At 37.3% G+C, this 17350-nt stretch overlaps 1 protein-coding gene across 1 annotated transcript in view; it reads left to right on the forward strand.

The window, feature by feature from the left end:
- Positions 1-17350, forward strand: part of GAK (cyclin G associated kinase) — a 68250-nt gene that overhangs the window by 16237 nt on the left and 34663 nt on the right. Inside the window, exons 8-13 of the mRNA XM_036402880.1 lie at positions 3458-3593; positions 4189-4301; positions 4835-4946; positions 7106-7229; positions 15732-15781; positions 15868-16016. Coding sequence (XP_036258773.1) covers positions 3458-3593; positions 4189-4301; positions 4835-4946; positions 7106-7229; positions 15732-15781; positions 15868-16016 — 684 coding nt within the window. The remainder of the gene's footprint in view (positions 1-3457; positions 3594-4188; positions 4302-4834; positions 4947-7105; positions 7230-15731; positions 15782-15867; positions 16017-17350) is intronic.

Below are 17350 nucleotides of genomic sequence, written 5' to 3' on the forward strand. Positions count from 1 at the left end.
GACAAGCCATCTTCCCAGTAAAGATTGAAGCAAAGAAGGTGTTAAGCACTTCCACCTTCTCCTCATCTGCAGTTACTGAGTTCCCTCCCACATCCAGTAGAGAACAAAGGTTGGTCTTACCCTTCCTTTTGCCATTAATATATTTATAAAAACATTTTTTATTGTCCTTTGTAGAAGATGCCAAATTAATTTCAAACTGAACTTTTGCCTCCCTAACTTTTTTTCTACATGCTCTAGCAACCCCCTAAAATACTTGGGGAGACACCTGACCCTCCTTCCAAAGATGATGCATCCTCTTTCTATTCCTAAGTTCCTTCCAAACCTTGTTGCCCATCTAGGTTTGTCTTATTAATGTCCAGTCAAAAACAAAACTAGAAATGTGTTTAATAAAAGCCTTACTCAAAAGGGTAATTGCAGTTTATTTTTTGTTTAAAATAACTCTGTATATGTTAGTGTTAACGTGGTGGTCTCCTGTTTTGGGAAGATCTGTTTCATTTACCATTCCTGAGTTGGAACGTACTGTTCTGTATTTTTTCCTTTATGCTTTGAGTTCAATAAAAATATAAAAGTATTTGGCAGTAGAATATGGTCCTGTCTCTGGAAGCATAAATGATTTGTATTTTGTGCTTAGGATAAAAAACCCAATTTTTCAAAGAAAGCAGCTAGAGTGATTAACACTCTTGAGTCTGTGTGTTTATCACTGTGTGAACTTAAAAACAAAGGAAGTAATGTCTGTCTTAGAACAGCAGCACAGATGAAAGGTTATTATCAACCACATTGACTCCACAATGGGAATGTGATTAGGTGTCATTATAAGTCCAGAGTTTCTTAGACTTGGCTGACTGCTTTCTGTACATTTCCCACCCAAGTCTAAAGATCAGAAAATAAACACTAAATCCAAATGTTTTAGTTACTTGTTTTCAAAATTAATGTGAATTCCTAAACTCAAATTCAACTAAGTGACAGGCTGTTCCTTGTCAAGTGATTTTTCTCCATGCTTGAAAGGCCTTTCATACCCTCTGACTCTCAAAGATTTCTGAAAAAGCAAAGGAGTTGACTTTGGAAATGTTTGTTAAGGAGCAAAATTTCAAAGCTGGGTTCTTCTAACCAATATCTAATTAAAAAATTTTAATGGTCCATGCAAGACCTCCTGCAGCTTTTAATTCGATGTGAGCTGAACAATCTCTTCATTTAGTTTAATTTGACTTAATTTTACTTCAGTCTAATATCTGTGTCATCCTGCAGCTATACTGTAGAACTTTAGTGTGCTGCTTGTTGCTTGAAGCTAGTCAGGGGAAAAATAACAATAATTTAATTTGTTCTAAACAATCCCACCCCTTCCTTGTCCCCTCAATCCCTAAACACTATCTGAAACTTTTAAACCCCATTATCACCTTAAGGAAGATTTAAATTAGTTGCTGGTAAAGGACCCAGTAGCAGGTCAAAAAATTACTCCTAGCTATTTTTGATTGCTTTGTCATTCTGCTTTTTTACCTTCTGGCATGTGAGTGCTTAGATGGATCTGGGTAACTTTTCTAGAAGGACTATGCAGCTCTGGGACAACATCTTGGGAATGGACTCATGTCAAGTGTAGCAGTGCTGAGGCTGTGTGGATGATGTTGGCTTTGAGGACTTGCCGTGCTGTAACTGAAATTACCTTCTATCCAAATTGAATGATGGTGTTTAAAACAGCCAAAATTTATCACAGTTACAATCCTAAGTTATGGGTAGATCAGAGGAAATGAAAAACATTCTCCAGCAATTGAAGCAAAAATCAAATCTGAGTGGCCTCTGTTTCCTGTGTATTCAGCTGGTTGCCTTGGAGCTTTTCTCTCCTGTGTGGCTGTGGGTGCTCTCTCCTGATGTGCAGAGTGTCTTGGACTGTACAGGGAGTAGTTTCATTCCTCTAACTGAATGATGATCTACTTTGTGAGCAAGTGTTTTGTGGAAGAGTAGATGGTATTTTCTGTACTGCTCTGCTGGATTAGTTAGGGTGGACTGTATGATGCTACACATTACAGAGGCTTTTTCTACAGCCTGACAAAAATGTGCAAGAATATACAGAATTAACATATGTACTTTATTTCTGGTCCTGGTCTTCAAAGTATTTTGGATTAACTAAATCCCTACACCTCAGAGACTTCAATAACTTTCAGACCTTAGAAGTTGTTGGGATAAATTGAGAACCAAGGGCAGTTGGAGATGGTGCACACAGAGGGCTAGAGGCAGTGGGCTGTTTTCTTAGGGAACATCTTCAATGGATTGCTTCATTTGTGAGGGCTATAAAATATCAAATGCTTAAGTAACTATACATACTGGGGTTCAGAAGAAACTTAGAGGAGGAATTTTTCAACTCATTGTGCCAACAGTTACATGGAGGCATTGGGCTCTTTATAATCAAACTTTTATAGGTGAAATGGAACATGTTTCTGTTATGATATTATAATTCTGCCAGCATATTTAATATCTTAATTGATTTGAAAGCACATGTATCAATTTACATTTACTTCAGTTACAGATTCAGTTATGCTAGCTAATTCTTAACGCCTGGATTTTTCAGAGATTAGAATTCAGAACTGACTTCTGTCTTTGTTAGTTGTTGTCTTCTCAGGTTACAAAAAATCTCAAGTTGGACACAGGAAGGAACTTGGAAGTCCCCAGGATGTAGTAGTCCAGGTTTTGTGATTTTCAAGGCTTAAATAAACTTGTCATAAAATGATCTTAAATTTTATTTGTTCCAAGAGTTCAATAGCCATCTGACTGTAGGGAGTAAAGGGACTGTCATTTTGGCTTATTTTCCTCAGACCTTTATCAGAAGATGTGTTTTAGAGAGAGTGTTGTGTGTCTCCCTAGAGTTATTTAAGCAATTTGCTTAACACTTACATAACCATCTAGCTTTTTTACATCTGGCTGTATTGCATAACAACATACATAAATTCTGTCTTGACAAATAAAATGTGTCACCTTGCAGCACAGGATGGAGATATGAAATAAAACTTGTGAAACTTTTTTTGAAAGAATAATCCTGCTCTTGAACATGTTCAGTATGGCAAGACTACTCATTTTTGTGTGCTTTGAAATTCATAAAATTAATTTCTTGTAATGACTTCTAAATGATTTTTTAAAAATTGACACGAATAGTTTTCCCAAATGACAAGTGATAGGACAAGAGGAAATGCCTCAAGTTGCAAAGGGGATGTTTCGGTCGGATGTTAGAAAAGATTTCTTCACTGTAAGGTTTATTGGGCACTGGAAGAGGCTGTCCAGTGCAGTGGTTGAGTGGTTGAGTTACCATCCATGGAGGCATTTAAAAGACGTGTAGATATGGTACTGAGGGACATGGTTCAGTGGTGGATTTGGCAGTGCTGAGTTAACATTTGAACTTGAGGATCGTAAAGATCTTCTCCAGCCTAAAGGTCCCCATGATCCTATGCAGTATTTCTGTTTACCTCTGTAGGCTCTGGGCTGTATCCTGTACTTGCTGTGCTTTAGGCAACACCCATTTGAAGATGGAGCTAAACTTCGCATAGTCAATGGGAAATATGTCATCCCACAAAATGACACCCGCTACTCTGTGTTTCATGATCTCATTCGTAAGTTTACAGTGTTATTTTATTCGTTGTCTTTGTAGATACATGTTGTTATTAACAGTTGTTTTACTGATAGTTAAATGTTAGTGATATGTGAAGATGAAAAAGGTAAACTGCAGCAACTTCTTATTTTACTAATAATCCTAATCCATTATAGAAAAATTATGAAATTTTATGTGAAAGTTGCTTTTTTAGTTTCTTTTAAGTGTCTTACCTGATATCTGAATTAGTCCATTGAAACAACCGGTGTTTTGATTTGGTTTCTTTGACTTGATTAAAAAATTGTTTGCTTTAGGTTTCAGATAGGTTACTGGAAATGTTAGTTATTGTTCCAGAAATCTGTTAGTTATTGTTCCAGAAATGTATCTGACTGCAATAGTATTAGACACAAAGTTACCTCTGATATTCTTTATTTTAACTGATCCCAAGGTGTATTCTTTGAATACTATTATGAGAATTATATTTGGATATTGATTTGCTAGTTTCTCTACTCTGTTCAGGTCTTTGCTTATTGCACTGGAATGTATTGAAAATTATTATCAGCTGGGAGAAAAGCTTTGAAGGGTTTGTTACATTGTCTGGATCTCCTTTTTGTTAGGCTCTACTTTGAAAGTGAACCCAGAGGAGAGATTGTCAATCACTGAACTCGTGAACCAACTGCAGGAGATTGCAGCAGCTAGGAATGTCAATCCTAAATCCCCCATCACAGAGGTAAAATGTCTAAGGAGTGTAATTGATTAGGCCTCCTTTCTGTCCTCTGCAGTGTATGTGCATTTAGTAAAAGATTTCAGAGCAGGTCCCCTGTTTGTTCATATTTTGAAAATTTTGCACTGATTTATTTTGAAGTTCAGTTGAATTGATCAGTATCACTCGTAGGATCTTTGAAAATATGCCCTTTAAAGCACAGAGACCTTAAAAGAAATTTAGTATTTCTTACTGCTTTTTGAAAATCTTTTCATCCTCTTGGTTTAATCTTTAGTATGCTAGCACTCTGTTTGACATGCTGTGTTCTATCATAATTAACTTGCGCAGAAAAGTTTTGTATATGAGGGCTCTTCTTACACTAACTTGAAACCACTTAGGCTCTCCTGTTTAATGCTTAATTTGCATTAATTAGTGTATCTTAACTTTCTTTGGCTTTGTCCTAAGTTTGCTTGTTCTCACCAAGGAGCAGTAATTTGCCAAGCATAGCAAGATGGCTAAATTAGCAAGAAAATTCTCATCTGGAGTGTTATTCTCCTCAGCTCCTGGAGCAGAATGGAGGCTATGGAAACAATGCTCAGCCTCGGACATCTGTGACGTCTGTTTCGCAGAGCTCCAAGCCTGCAGGGCAGCTCAACAATATGTACAATGCAGGTATGTTCAAAAAGAGATGTCATTTTAGTATAAAGACAATTGCATATATTCCATGGGGGAAAAAAAGTAATATGGGGATTTTAGATATTTTGCTCTAGTTCTAGCTATTTGGTATTTATATCATTGCTTCTAGCCTTGTATTTTTTTTTCAAGGTTTGATTTTATGTTGATATGCAAGTATGAATTTCTCAAGTTCATTGCTGTGCAAGATAAAAATTATGTTTCCTATGGAAAATAATTTAAAGTGCACTATTAACCAGTAGAGGTAGGAGTGTTGACATAAGTGAACTAAAACTTGATGAAAGTGTGGTTGTGAGAAGCAGTAATGGTCAAACAAATAAGAGCTGTAGAGGAAGAGTCTTCAGGTTATGAAAATAGCTTATTTTATACCCTGAAATTTTTTTATTAAATGAGGTAAAGATATTTGAAAGTGCATTGTCTAAAGAGCCGCGTTTAATAGGAGTTTGAATTTAAGCTGTTAAAAATCCTTGGGTTCTGTATTTTAATTGAAATGTTGTTACCTTGTGGCAGAAGGTACTGAAATCAGGACATAGCCTGAGTTTCTGAGGTAAAAAAAGTGACAATTGCCTCTGTTTTTCAAGAGGAACTATTTAACATCAGATGTATTATTACATAAAAAGATAGCAGCTATTTGTGGTGTGTTCTTATCACTTTATGTTAAAACGGGCTTAATGTTTAGCTAAATACAGAGAGCTTAATAAAGAAATGCAGAAGAAATTGTAAGGATATTCTGGCTATGGACCATAGTAGTTCAGTAATGCTTGGAACTTGCTGACCTCATATGTGTTTATTTTAGGCTGCAAAAAACCTATATGAGGAAGAAATTCTTCCGTAAGCACCTGGGTCCACCTTTCTTGTTTTCTCTCCTGCCCAAAAAGACCTTGAACCCCCCATGATATTTTGAAGTGCATCTGACAGTGACAGTAGTCTAAAGCTATTTAGTTTTTCACTTCCAGAAGAACCATGTATGACAGCTTCAAAGGAAAAAGGCAGCATTTAGTCTAATGGGTATCCAGTCAGCACTTTCAGGAACAGCTGTAGCTGGTGCTGCCTTGAATCCAGCTAATTATGGAAACATTGTCCAGTCCAAACTTCAGGAGAGGGTTGCACTGTAGGATGTCCGTGGTAAAGAGGAGGAGTTGGGGTTCCATCTGAGAAAAACAGTTGTTGGATTAGCAGAACTAAATGGAATCAAAAAAAGGTCTCCAAAATGACACAACTCAAAGCTGACATACTTAGTCTGTAGAAATAGGTAATCCAGAGTATGTTCAGTTGAAAATACTTAATATAGTAAAGAAAATAAGCTTGATAGGCTTATTTAGATGTAGTTTTTTACTATTCTTTCTGCACCCGTATTAACTATTATATCTGAATATGGAGCACTTCAATTAGTGTAGGAGATATCAAGGGACTATATTGTATTCAGTTTTCCTTCTAGCTTGATATTTCTTGCTTGATATTAATTATGATGAACTGTCAATGAGACAAGGGATATTAATTTTCCAGGGGAAATGTTAAAATTGGGTAACATTTATTGCACTAGTAACGTGTATATCAATTTCTGGGATAGAATCCAACATCCTAATGCAATTATAATCAAAAGTCTGTCTGGTCATCTGTTTTGTGCAAGAATGCCTACTGTTTGTTGTATACAATCATATTAATAGGTATATTGTGCTGTAATGTTGTGCTATCTGGGATGTTGTGCTTAAAACTTAAGCTTAACTTTGCCAGCTGCTTCTGAAGCCCTGCATTAAAATGTATCTACTGGAGATGATTAAGTAGATCTGCTTATGATAAGCTGCACTTTAGAAACTGGTACTAAAGAAAGGCAATGTTTGCATTGACACTATGAAACATATGCCTTACTTCCAGAATTTTCTACTTTGTTTTCTCATAACTACAGACAGCAAATGAAACAATGTGTTAGGTATATCACTGGTACTTCCTGACTGCTGGAAGTACTATTTTTTTGCATAGGTCATAGTTAAGGAGAACTTTAGAACTGCGAGCCTTACAGCAAGGTGTAGCCTGTATGTGCATTCACTTCCTTCTAGCTTTATAGGCAACATACTTTAAGTCATATCCTGAAATGGGCTCCATAATAAAGTACAATTATTTTTATTCAACTACTCTAGGCCTGACCGTTGCGGAATGTGACCAGACTTATGGAGGGTTCTTTGATATTCTGAGGGGTGGAACAGAGCGATTTTTCACTAATATTAAGGATACATCTTCTAAAGTTATCCAGTCTGTGGCCAAGTGAGTAAAAAAAAAATAAAAAAAATAAAAAATTGTGCTGATAAGAGTTCTAAATGAAGGCACAGAGTTTACTCCAGAAATGGTATATTCAGCATATTTGTCCAAGTTTGAGCTGTAATAACTGATAGCTACCCCCTGAGATTTTATGTATGATATTAATACAAAAGTTACTTCAACAGTCATGTACTAGAATTGAGAATGTTGCAGTAAAGAGCCTGTCTGTAAATACTACTTGCCCTACTGTAAATACTGAAAACTTTCGAGACATGAGCAGGTGGGGGCTGAAGCAGCATGGAGAATTGAATTATTAGATAGGGCCTTCATGAATAAAAGAGGAATTAAAAAGATGGAGTGGTGAAATGTACAAATCAAGAGAATATGTGAGGAGGGGAAAATACCTGCAGGGAAATATGCTCATCAGTTTGGTTTCCAGGTGGAATCCTATGCCTTCAAGACAGTGTGAGAGGCACTCTTTGTCTCCTGTGCCCTGTGTTGCATGTATGAATACTCTCATGTTTAGAGGTATATGTTTTCAGATTTGTATTGTGTGATTTTTTTTTTCTTATCAGGTTATCAGTCCAATTTCAAATAATTCTATTACCTCCTTATGACCAATATTAACCAGTCTGTACAATTTATACATTTTTGGCTCATAATAAAATTCTATGCAGTGTTAAAGAGTTTTCTTAGTTCTAAGAAACGAAGAGTTCTAAGTAAGAGCAGGTAAGTCACTACTGAATACTTTGAATTAGAGCCTCCAAAAGAATACTGAACTCTAAGTCTCACTGTAGGCTTTGTATTCCTTTAGATATTGAGTTACAGCTTGTGAAATATGTTGTTCATATGTAGGTTTTTTTCAGAATTCAAGTGTTACTTGTGCATAGCACTGCTCTAAAGTATTTATAATGGTCAGGTAAGTTAGATTTGTAGATATTGCACCTCTGTATCCACTTCAAGTGTGTTTTTAGCTGTTGGCTCTTACGCTTAGTCTGTTAAAACTTCTAAATATGGCTTAGAAAGTCCAGGTCCTCTATTTTTTAAAAGTTACAAAAGCTGCACTGCTTTGGGTTGTCCTTAAGCATTCTATAGAAGTAACTGGGACAGTGGCATTAAACTTTTCTCCCTGGAAAAAACACATGGACGGACACTGGGCAGGGAGGTGTACAAGGAGAATAAACTGTTGCATGATGAAAAGCAATTTTGACAAAGTTACAAGCCCTACTTTCCCATGGCTGTCTCTTAGATCTTACTATGTTTTTATTGTACACTACATCCATCTGAAGTACTCCTACACTTCACTTTCTTATTCTCTTGACTCCACATGACTTTCTGGGTGCACCTTCATCACTTAGTTATGTTTGAAGCAGTTTTCTCTTCCTGCTCTTGCAAGTGGTTTCTTCCTTAAAGGCTTTAAGTTTAGTCACTTTTTTGAATTTCATCTTGTGCAGTTTTCCCTTTTCTAGCAATGGGTTAGGACTGTCTAAAATTGTCTTTTTAATATGGAGTGGCTTATGCTGTGCCTACACCTTATTTTTATTTCTCTTACCTTACAGATGGGTGTAGCTTTTTGCTTTGTGTGATTTCCTTTGCTTCCATAGTAAGTGTAGTGGGCAAGGAATAAAACAGTAACTGTACATCCAACCACATCTGCAGAGCTCATCTAGCAACTTCTGAAGTACTGGACAGTGAGTACTTGCTGTCTGAAAAGATTCTGTTCAGTTCTCATGCTCTTCTCTACAACTGTTTGTTTAGATTATGGTGACTGCCTAAAATAAGTCTTGCATCTGTCTTATTATTGAGAATTAGTATGCCTCTTCTCAGTTGCTTGTTAGTGTTCTGTGGCTGAACACAACAGCTTACTGCATGGCTTGTGGAACTTACTAAATATTAGTCAAAGGAAAACTCACTACTTTTACCTCATTTGTTGGAATTACAGTAAGTCACATATGGACGTTTACTAGAACTGAGTATCTTGAAAATGTAATTGTTTGATCTCATACTAGTTCGTAGCTTTTAGTGGGAGGGTATATACTCTTTTGTCATATCCAAATAAGATCAATTAGCCAGAGACCTTTTCAAGCTGCTGAGGATTACACATTTGTGTGGACTATGGTGGATTGACAGAGGGCTGTCAGACAGTGGATGCTATGTCCCAAGATTGATCATGAGGAGGTCAGTCCCTCTCAGATGTTTTGGACTCAGTTGGTTGAAAAAGGGTTTTGTTTAGGTGACTCTTGACCATCACCTTTGACACAATATGTGAAACTGTCAAATTTTTGTTTAAGTTCTGTACTATCATAAGCAAATCTTGGTGCTGTGGAGCACCCTCTGTCTCCATACAACTTGGTTCTTTTCCTGTGTTATCTGAGTGGATTTAGTCATTGGGCTGAGGAGTGAGACGAAAAGAGGAAATGCTCCAAGCATGTAGTTCTGCTAGTGAGAATCAGTTGCTTTAATACTTATTTTTCCAGTGACTGAAAGACAAATTCTCTCCACTTGTAATTTACCAATATTATTTAACAGCCCTGAGTTGTGTAGTTTTCCTTCTTTGTATTGCCTTTTATTTTGAATCCTTGCTGTATTTAACAGTGAAATGGCAAAACATGAATTAACATGACCAATACTTACTGTTCTGTAGAGCCTAAGGTAGACTTAAGTCCTTTAGTATTTTAACATTGCTAGCATTTAACATTCACTGTTCTGCTGAGAGTTCCACCACTGGGCTTGTGCATTTTTAAACTGTGTTTTAATCAAGCTGAATTGTTAATTCTTTGTTTGCATCTGCTATAGGGCATGTCTGTTTCTGTCACATTCATTCTCTGCCTTCACAAACTTGTGTTGCGGATATAGCTGATACAATCGGCGATGTGAGAATACCTCTTCTGCTGTTTCATCTTTGACTGCCTTTCCAAAACTCTTCAACCAACATAAGAAGCAGACATTCTGGAAAAATTAAAATATCTCTTCTTTGTCATGCATTTTCCTCACCCCACTTAAGCACTTTTGGATTCTATCATTTCATTAGGTAGGCTCTCTCCTTCCTACTTATCATTGCTTTTTTGAATTACAGGGTTACTTCCTTTGTCTGCAGACAGACTTCTATCTTGCCGAATCCAAACTACAGTGTAAGATTTAAGTATTTTGTTGGTGTGATAAAAAAACTTATCTTTTTATTTTCTGTAGCTGCCTTTAGCTTGATTGTGATTTTGGTCTCTTATTAGTCCTAATAAATGATAAAATCTGAGAACTGAAACACACATTACAGGGTGCTTGGAACAGGAGAGTAAATGAGGACTATCTTCATTGTCCCCTAGTCCACCTCAGTTGCAAGTGTCATAACCTCTGTTGCAGGTTCAGGTCAGGCAGATGCAGCAGCTTATAGATATGTGCGAGAGGACAAAGAGCAATGGAGGTTCAGCCCTCTTGTTACAAACTGCCTTAAAAGCAAGTACCAGGTGGAGATGGAGAAGATATGCATTGCTTTGTGAAGTGGCACCATCTGCACAGACAGGAGCCTCGATCCAGGAGATGTGCCCATACGTGCCTGAAAGCTCAGCCTGCAGCTGTGCAGCCCACAGCATTTCCCTGTTAAGCTCAGAGAACTTTTTTTTCCTCGCTTGTGGAGCTTCTGTGCTCTTTTTTGGGTACCAGTTTTTATGCTTATTGAGGCCTGCATCCATACAGGTTACAAAAAACATAGCTAAATGTTTTAAGGATCAAATCTTCACTGGTATTGAAAACAGCAGGCAAAACTTGTGATCAGTGTTCATTTGCTTTGTCAGAACAATTTCTTTTGCTGAAAAGATTATAATGTAGGAATCTAGGAACAATTAGCTGCCTTTTATGCTTGCTTTCTTGGCTTTTAAGGTAATTTTGTTTCTTGTTTAATATTTTATTTAATGGATATTTGCATTGCACTAGGTAGTTGCATGATTAATTCAGTTTCATGAAGCAAAACCAAGTGGGAACAGACTGATGTGAATTTTATTGCTGTTTTCTTCCTGGATTTTAAAAAATAAAGTAAAAAAAAGATGGATAGATATTTTTTTCCAATCTTGTAAGTGTAGAGATGTCTGGAGGAAGACTGCTTAGTGTTAGGGCAGTATTTAATTTAATGGTTTATATGCTCACATTGTAGCTGTGCTGGTTAGTCTGTCATTCTTGGTTCTTTATCATCTTCAGTTGTTAGTAAAGAGATGGTACTGTTGTAGAATTTTGTTCTAGTTTATTTTGTGAGTTTAGTTGCTAATTTTAATTCCATTGTTTTTAATTTGTTGGAATGGTCTTTTGTTTATTACTTATGGTCTTTAGGTGCATCTAGTCTCTGGCAAGAATGATAATGCCAACCATTTACACAGTGAGAAGTTTTTAACATGTGGTTAGAACTTCCTATTTTTGCTTTGATATTTATTCTGTAAAATCAGAATTCATGTCTTACTTGCTTCATTTCATAGAATCAAACGGTAGTTTTGAGTAAAAGCAGCATCTGATTCTCAGCCCTGAGCAGTGGGCAGGCACACCTTCAACTAGACCAGACTAATATTTGTGGGAACTCAGCACATCGCTCCCGATGTCCAGAGTTGCCAGGAGAACCCTTGGGGGTCTCGGAAATCCTGGAATGTTGCCAAGAGTGTTTGGTGGCTTGATTTTGATCCATCCACAGAAGTGACAGCAGTTTGAGGACTTGAGAATCACTTTAGAGTGAAGGGTGTAAAAGGGACACATTTATAGGGTGAAATATAAACTTTAAGGTTTTTGGTACAGGGGGGTTATGGAGACAAGATGGAGGGATCAGGGCGTGTCTCGTCCTTCTTCTTTCTTCTTCTTGTCCTCCATCTTCTGTGGTGATGTTGGCACTTGGGGATTGGTTTATGGTGAAGGTGCACTTGCTAACATGGGTGAAAAGTATTGGAAAATAAAGGTAAATATCATGTACGTAGATTTTAGTATAAAAAGACATGACCGTCCCTTGAGTGGTCATGAGTGCCCTTGGCTGCCTTGCAGATCAGACCTCTGTTGGGCAGACAGAAAATTTTGTAGATAAGAAACAATAAACAATCTGAAGACCGAAAAGCTGAAGAGTCCAGACTCGTCCTTTGAAACGCGTGCCACCCAAGAACCACTCTACCCGTGTTGGGGCAGAGACAGACAGCTGGACCTGACAAATATCCATCTGCTCTCTTTCAGTTTAATGCCATTCCTTCATATCCTGTCATTACATGCCCTTGCAAAAAGTCCCTCTCCAGCTTCCTTGGAGGCCTCCATCAGATATTGTAAGGAAATAACCCCCTGCCTCCATACAGAGACTAGACTAGTCTAGTCCTGTCCCACAGTGAAGTAGACCCAGTTTTGAAGAAGTCTGTATCATCAGATAAGTGCTAAATGTTGGTGTCATATCATACTTTTTTTTTTGAGTTTAATTAGACCCTTAAAAACATAGTGTTTTCCCATGTTGGACCACAGGCTGAAAACACTTCATGTATGACTATGTTTGCATGCTTTTCGTTATAACCTACCAGCAAAACTGCTATCTAAATGAAATTTCTGCTGTTAAGGATATGAAAGGAAAGACCTTATTTGTGATTTTTAGCCAGATAATTTTATCGTGAAATGCATCGGAATGTTTAAACAATGTGAAGAATACATGCTTTTATCGCCTTCTTACTGTTTAAAGAAATCTCAGTTACCATTCTGACATACAACACTCTGCTGAAAACGGAGTACCATGTGTTCAGGTCTTACTACTGAAATAGCTGTGAAATCTTCAGAATAAAGTTCAATGAATTCAAGGATATGGTGATTTTTTTGAGACTTGTGTTAATTTTACAGTTAAGAACCTTCATTTTAATTAAAACTATGCAAAAATTCTGAAGCTTATTCAGTGTAATAGTAACATACTTGGAATACTCCTGCTAAATATAAAGCTTGGGTTGACTATGCTGTGCTCTGTTGTTGACATACTAAATTGCACTCTTACATCTATGTGTGTATGATGAGATCCATGCTTCTAATGTTGCTTTTTAATTTAGACAAATGTAAAAACCAAAGCTCAGTTGAGTGGTGTTGGTAGTAAGAAGTCATTATCTGAAAGTCTTCCCAAGGGAATGGGTGTGAGTACTGTTGGTTTTTTGCTCTTAATAGTTTTGTGCCAAATGTTACAAGTTGCTGCTTAACCTCAGTGTTACAGTGTTGAAGGGATAATGGTTCTGTGTTCTACAGCTGTGGTATTAGTTGGCCCTTTACCTTGATACCAAAAAAAAATTTGATATTAGAATGATTACATGTTTTCTTACTTGAAACTGTTGGATGTCATCCAGAAATAGCATTTGACTCTTTTCATCTCTGTAAAGGGCTACAGCCATCACAAATTTTAGTAAGTAATTGTTATTAGCTCTGAATGTAAATTTCTGCCTTAATTAGTTTGGCTGCAGCAGAATTACCATCTGAGCTTACATGATGAAGTATGTCCTTCCAAAGGTGCAAAAAATTTTGAAATTGTGCCCATTTGTCTACATCCTTATGCAAGGTTTCTCAAGGCTGAGGGTTTTGTTGATTTTTTTTTTTTAGTGCTATGTCTAATGAGACTCAAACTCCCTTGTGGTTTTAGTTTGAGACAGTGAGTCGTTATCATTGCTAGGACACTGATTATGCTATTCTGCATAAATACTGTTAAATGGCATTGCATACAGAAGATTTTCCTTCTCCAATCTTAAAATCCTCCTCACTATCCTTGAATATTAAATATACAGTTATATATACAATATGTATTTTTAATCAGTCCCTCTAACCTCCATCATTACTAGCAAGCAGTAAAGAATCAAAACATAGTGTTCTTTCTTGGTATTTCAAAATTTGAGTGTAGTCTCCTAGGTTTGCTCTTCTAAGCAGTGTCTTGAAATTTTGTTGTGATACAGAAGTTTTGTTAGTGCCTCTGAATTAATTAAATATGCATCACAGTGTTTTAATGACATTTTGATATTCTGGAGTTAATAGGCTACTGAGGTATTTAAGGTAGTGTAAATCAAATTCACCCATTAGTCTAAATCAAATTCTGTTGGTGAGTTTTGTTCTTTTTTTTGCCATTCCAGGAGTGCAGACTTGTGTAGTTATACTCGAGGTTGTTGGCCTACATTGGCTCTCTTCAGTTTTTTTCTCTTGCTTTTTAATTCTGCTACATAGCAGATACCATAGAAACAAAAAAGTAATAGTGGTCTTAAATTAGTTAATTGTTCATAATAGTGTGGATGATTAGGTAAAGGTGCAGGGAATTGACCTAAGTATTACTGGGAGATTTTTTTTGAAAAGTCTGCACTTTTAAACTGTGCACAGTTGTATGAGAGAGAGATGAGTAGTGACTAATGCCTTGCTCACTTATGGGAGCTCTGGAAGTGAATTTTTGTAAGAATTATTTAAATGAGGAAAGAGATTCTGGTACTCTTTGTGTTGAGTGCAGGTAGCTCGGGGTGCAGCTGCAGTGGGAGCTGCAGGTTGAGCTCTGGCCGGGAGCCTGAGGCAAGAGGTCAGGAGTTGCCAACATTTGGAAAGGCAAAGGACACAGGGGCCTGTGACCCAGCCAGGTGACTGGACACTGAGGCACTGTGGGAGCCAAGGACTCGGCAGGAAGAGCCCAGACTTTGGCACCCATAAACTGTGAGGGCATAAAAGCCCACCAGACCCCAGACTTTGGCACCCATAAACTATGAGAGTATAAAAGCTCGCTGTTTCCTTTTTTGGGAGTTCCTCCTGGGAGGCAGCAGCTCCAGCTCTTACTCTGTTGCTGCCAGGAGGATTAAATTACTTTAAGCAGCCATAGATCTGGGACTCTGCTATGGGAAGCCTGGGGTCCGACTGGTAAGGAGACCTGGTCTGCCTATGTGAGTGTGGGGTGTGCAGGGAGCAGGGAATCAAGCGGGACACCCATTGGCTCTCCAGCTACAAAGGGACTTCAGTTCTGGCAATGACAGGTCTGGTGGTGGTTCAAGTGTGACAGCCAGAGTCCTTCCTGAATGGCTAGACAGGGAAGTGTTCTTAACACTGCCCATATGGAATTTGGATATTGGGCAACATGGCCATCTGTGATAGATAGTAACATGCCAGAGTTATGTAATTTAAACTTTGATGTTCAACTAGTAGTCTTTCTTTTAAGCGTTGAGACATTCTTCATTAAAGATATTAATGTATCATCATTAGGCTTTCAAACTGACACCCTTCGGTGCATTTTTATCAGTGAGAGCAGGGGCTAGAGGAGTGAGGTAAAGATTAAAGGTATCTGTGCAAAAACCCACAGATGGTTTTGGTGCAACTAATTTAAATGAGTAACTGCTTAAACACAGTATCTGTTCTGAAAGCTCAGTTTTGAAACTCTAGAAATGTGAATGTAACGAGCCTCAGATGGAAGAATTGAAACATTGTTCGTAGTGGTGAGTGCCACCGGAGAGCTCTGACTTTTAGACTTACGGCTTGAATATGTCCCAGTATTAAAACCAATGTGTTTTCTTTCAGTTATGCAAAAGGAGACTTGGATATATCATACATCACTTCCAGAATTGCTGGTATGATATCTATATCTTTGTTAAACATAATTTTTCGTTGCTCTTAATACTTGAAAAAATTCACTTGCTCTTTGTTCTGTCTTCAGTGATGTCCTTTCCAGCTGAAGGTGTGGAATCTGCCATCAAAAATAATATAGAAGATGTGCGGTTGTGTCTGGACTCTAAACATCCTGGCCATTATGCTGTGTACAATCTCTCTCCAAGAACATACAGGCCTTCAAGATTCCATAACAGGGTTTGTATAGTTTTTGTGTATTTCTCTAAAAGGCCTTGAAACATAATGTTTTCATTATACCTTCAGATTTTTATTGTAAAATAGGTTAAAGTAGGTTAATCAAAAATATGACCAAAGAGTAAGTAAAAATACAAGGTCAAAGAGTTACCTATGTTTTCCTTGTCCTTGTTTTAAAACCAAACTTAACTGGTAGCAGACTAATCTTTAATCTTAAAAAATCTTACTAATCTTAAACAGACTAAAGTCTGTTTTTTCTAGGATAGTAATATCTTTGAAAACATGCCTCATGTACATTATGTGTTTCACATTTAAGTGGAGAATACTTAAAGTAATGAAAGTCTTACTAAAATGTCAATCTCTCCTATATTCTACCATTTTCCTCTGTCAAGGACATAGTGATTTGCATAACCTGTTCGCTGGAGTTTCTCTTTGCCCCATTACATACTATTTGACTCCCATATGACTCAGCATAGCTGACTGATTATTCCCACCATCTTCAGTATTGTTGTAACTTACCTGAGCCTCCATTATCCTTCCTGGCAATTTCTCTGATACTAATATGAAGGCATTTGCCTCATTCAGCAACAAGGTATTGAGAACATCTTGTTAGGTGCCAAGATACTGGGCTTCAGTGTTTGCTCCTAAGTAAAACTTGACTGTCCTGGCTCAACAGTTGGGACTGTTACTGTGTAGGGAGTTGTCCAGCACCTTAACAGTCTGAAGTGATCATGCCTCTTCCGCACAATACTGTCTGCCAAGAAGAGAGTCTAGAACCATTATTAGTTACAGAATAATAAAGCCTTTTGGGCCTTATTATACAGAGCCATCCTTAGCATTATTTCAGTTACCAGAGTTGACTTCAAAAGTTGGGGTGAGGTATATTTAGGGAATTCTTCCTATTGCTATCACTTTCTTTTGTTTCCTTGTAAACAAGATAAAGTATTTTCACACCTGAAAGAAACCATTACTGCCTCTTTGGATGAATGCAATCAGCTCCTTTATGTGTATCTGGTTCAATATGAAGTTCAGGCAGAGGCTATTCAAGATGGAAGGCAAAAAAACTTGATTACACAGGAAATCTACCGCATGATTATTTGTAGCAGGTACCTCGAAGCAAAATGTTCAGCAATTCTTTTTAGCACTAGATTGCTGGAAAGTCAGAGACTGGTGTGGTGAACTGATTTATTCCACATCCTGCAAAGTGATCAGTCTCTGTTTGTGGAATGATAAATTCTGTGACTGGGAATTTGCTTAACATTGGATTTTTTTAGTTATGCAAATCTGAGGTGTCTGTACACCTGGTATTTCTGATGTGTTGGTACTAAGAATGGTAA

This window comes from Molothrus ater, chromosome Z (assembly GCF_012460135.2).
Source record: "Molothrus ater isolate BHLD 08-10-18 breed brown headed cowbird chromosome Z, BPBGC_Mater_1.1, whole genome shotgun sequence".
In the NCBI taxonomy this organism is placed as follows: Eukaryota; Metazoa; Chordata; class Aves; order Passeriformes; family Icteridae; genus Molothrus; species Molothrus ater.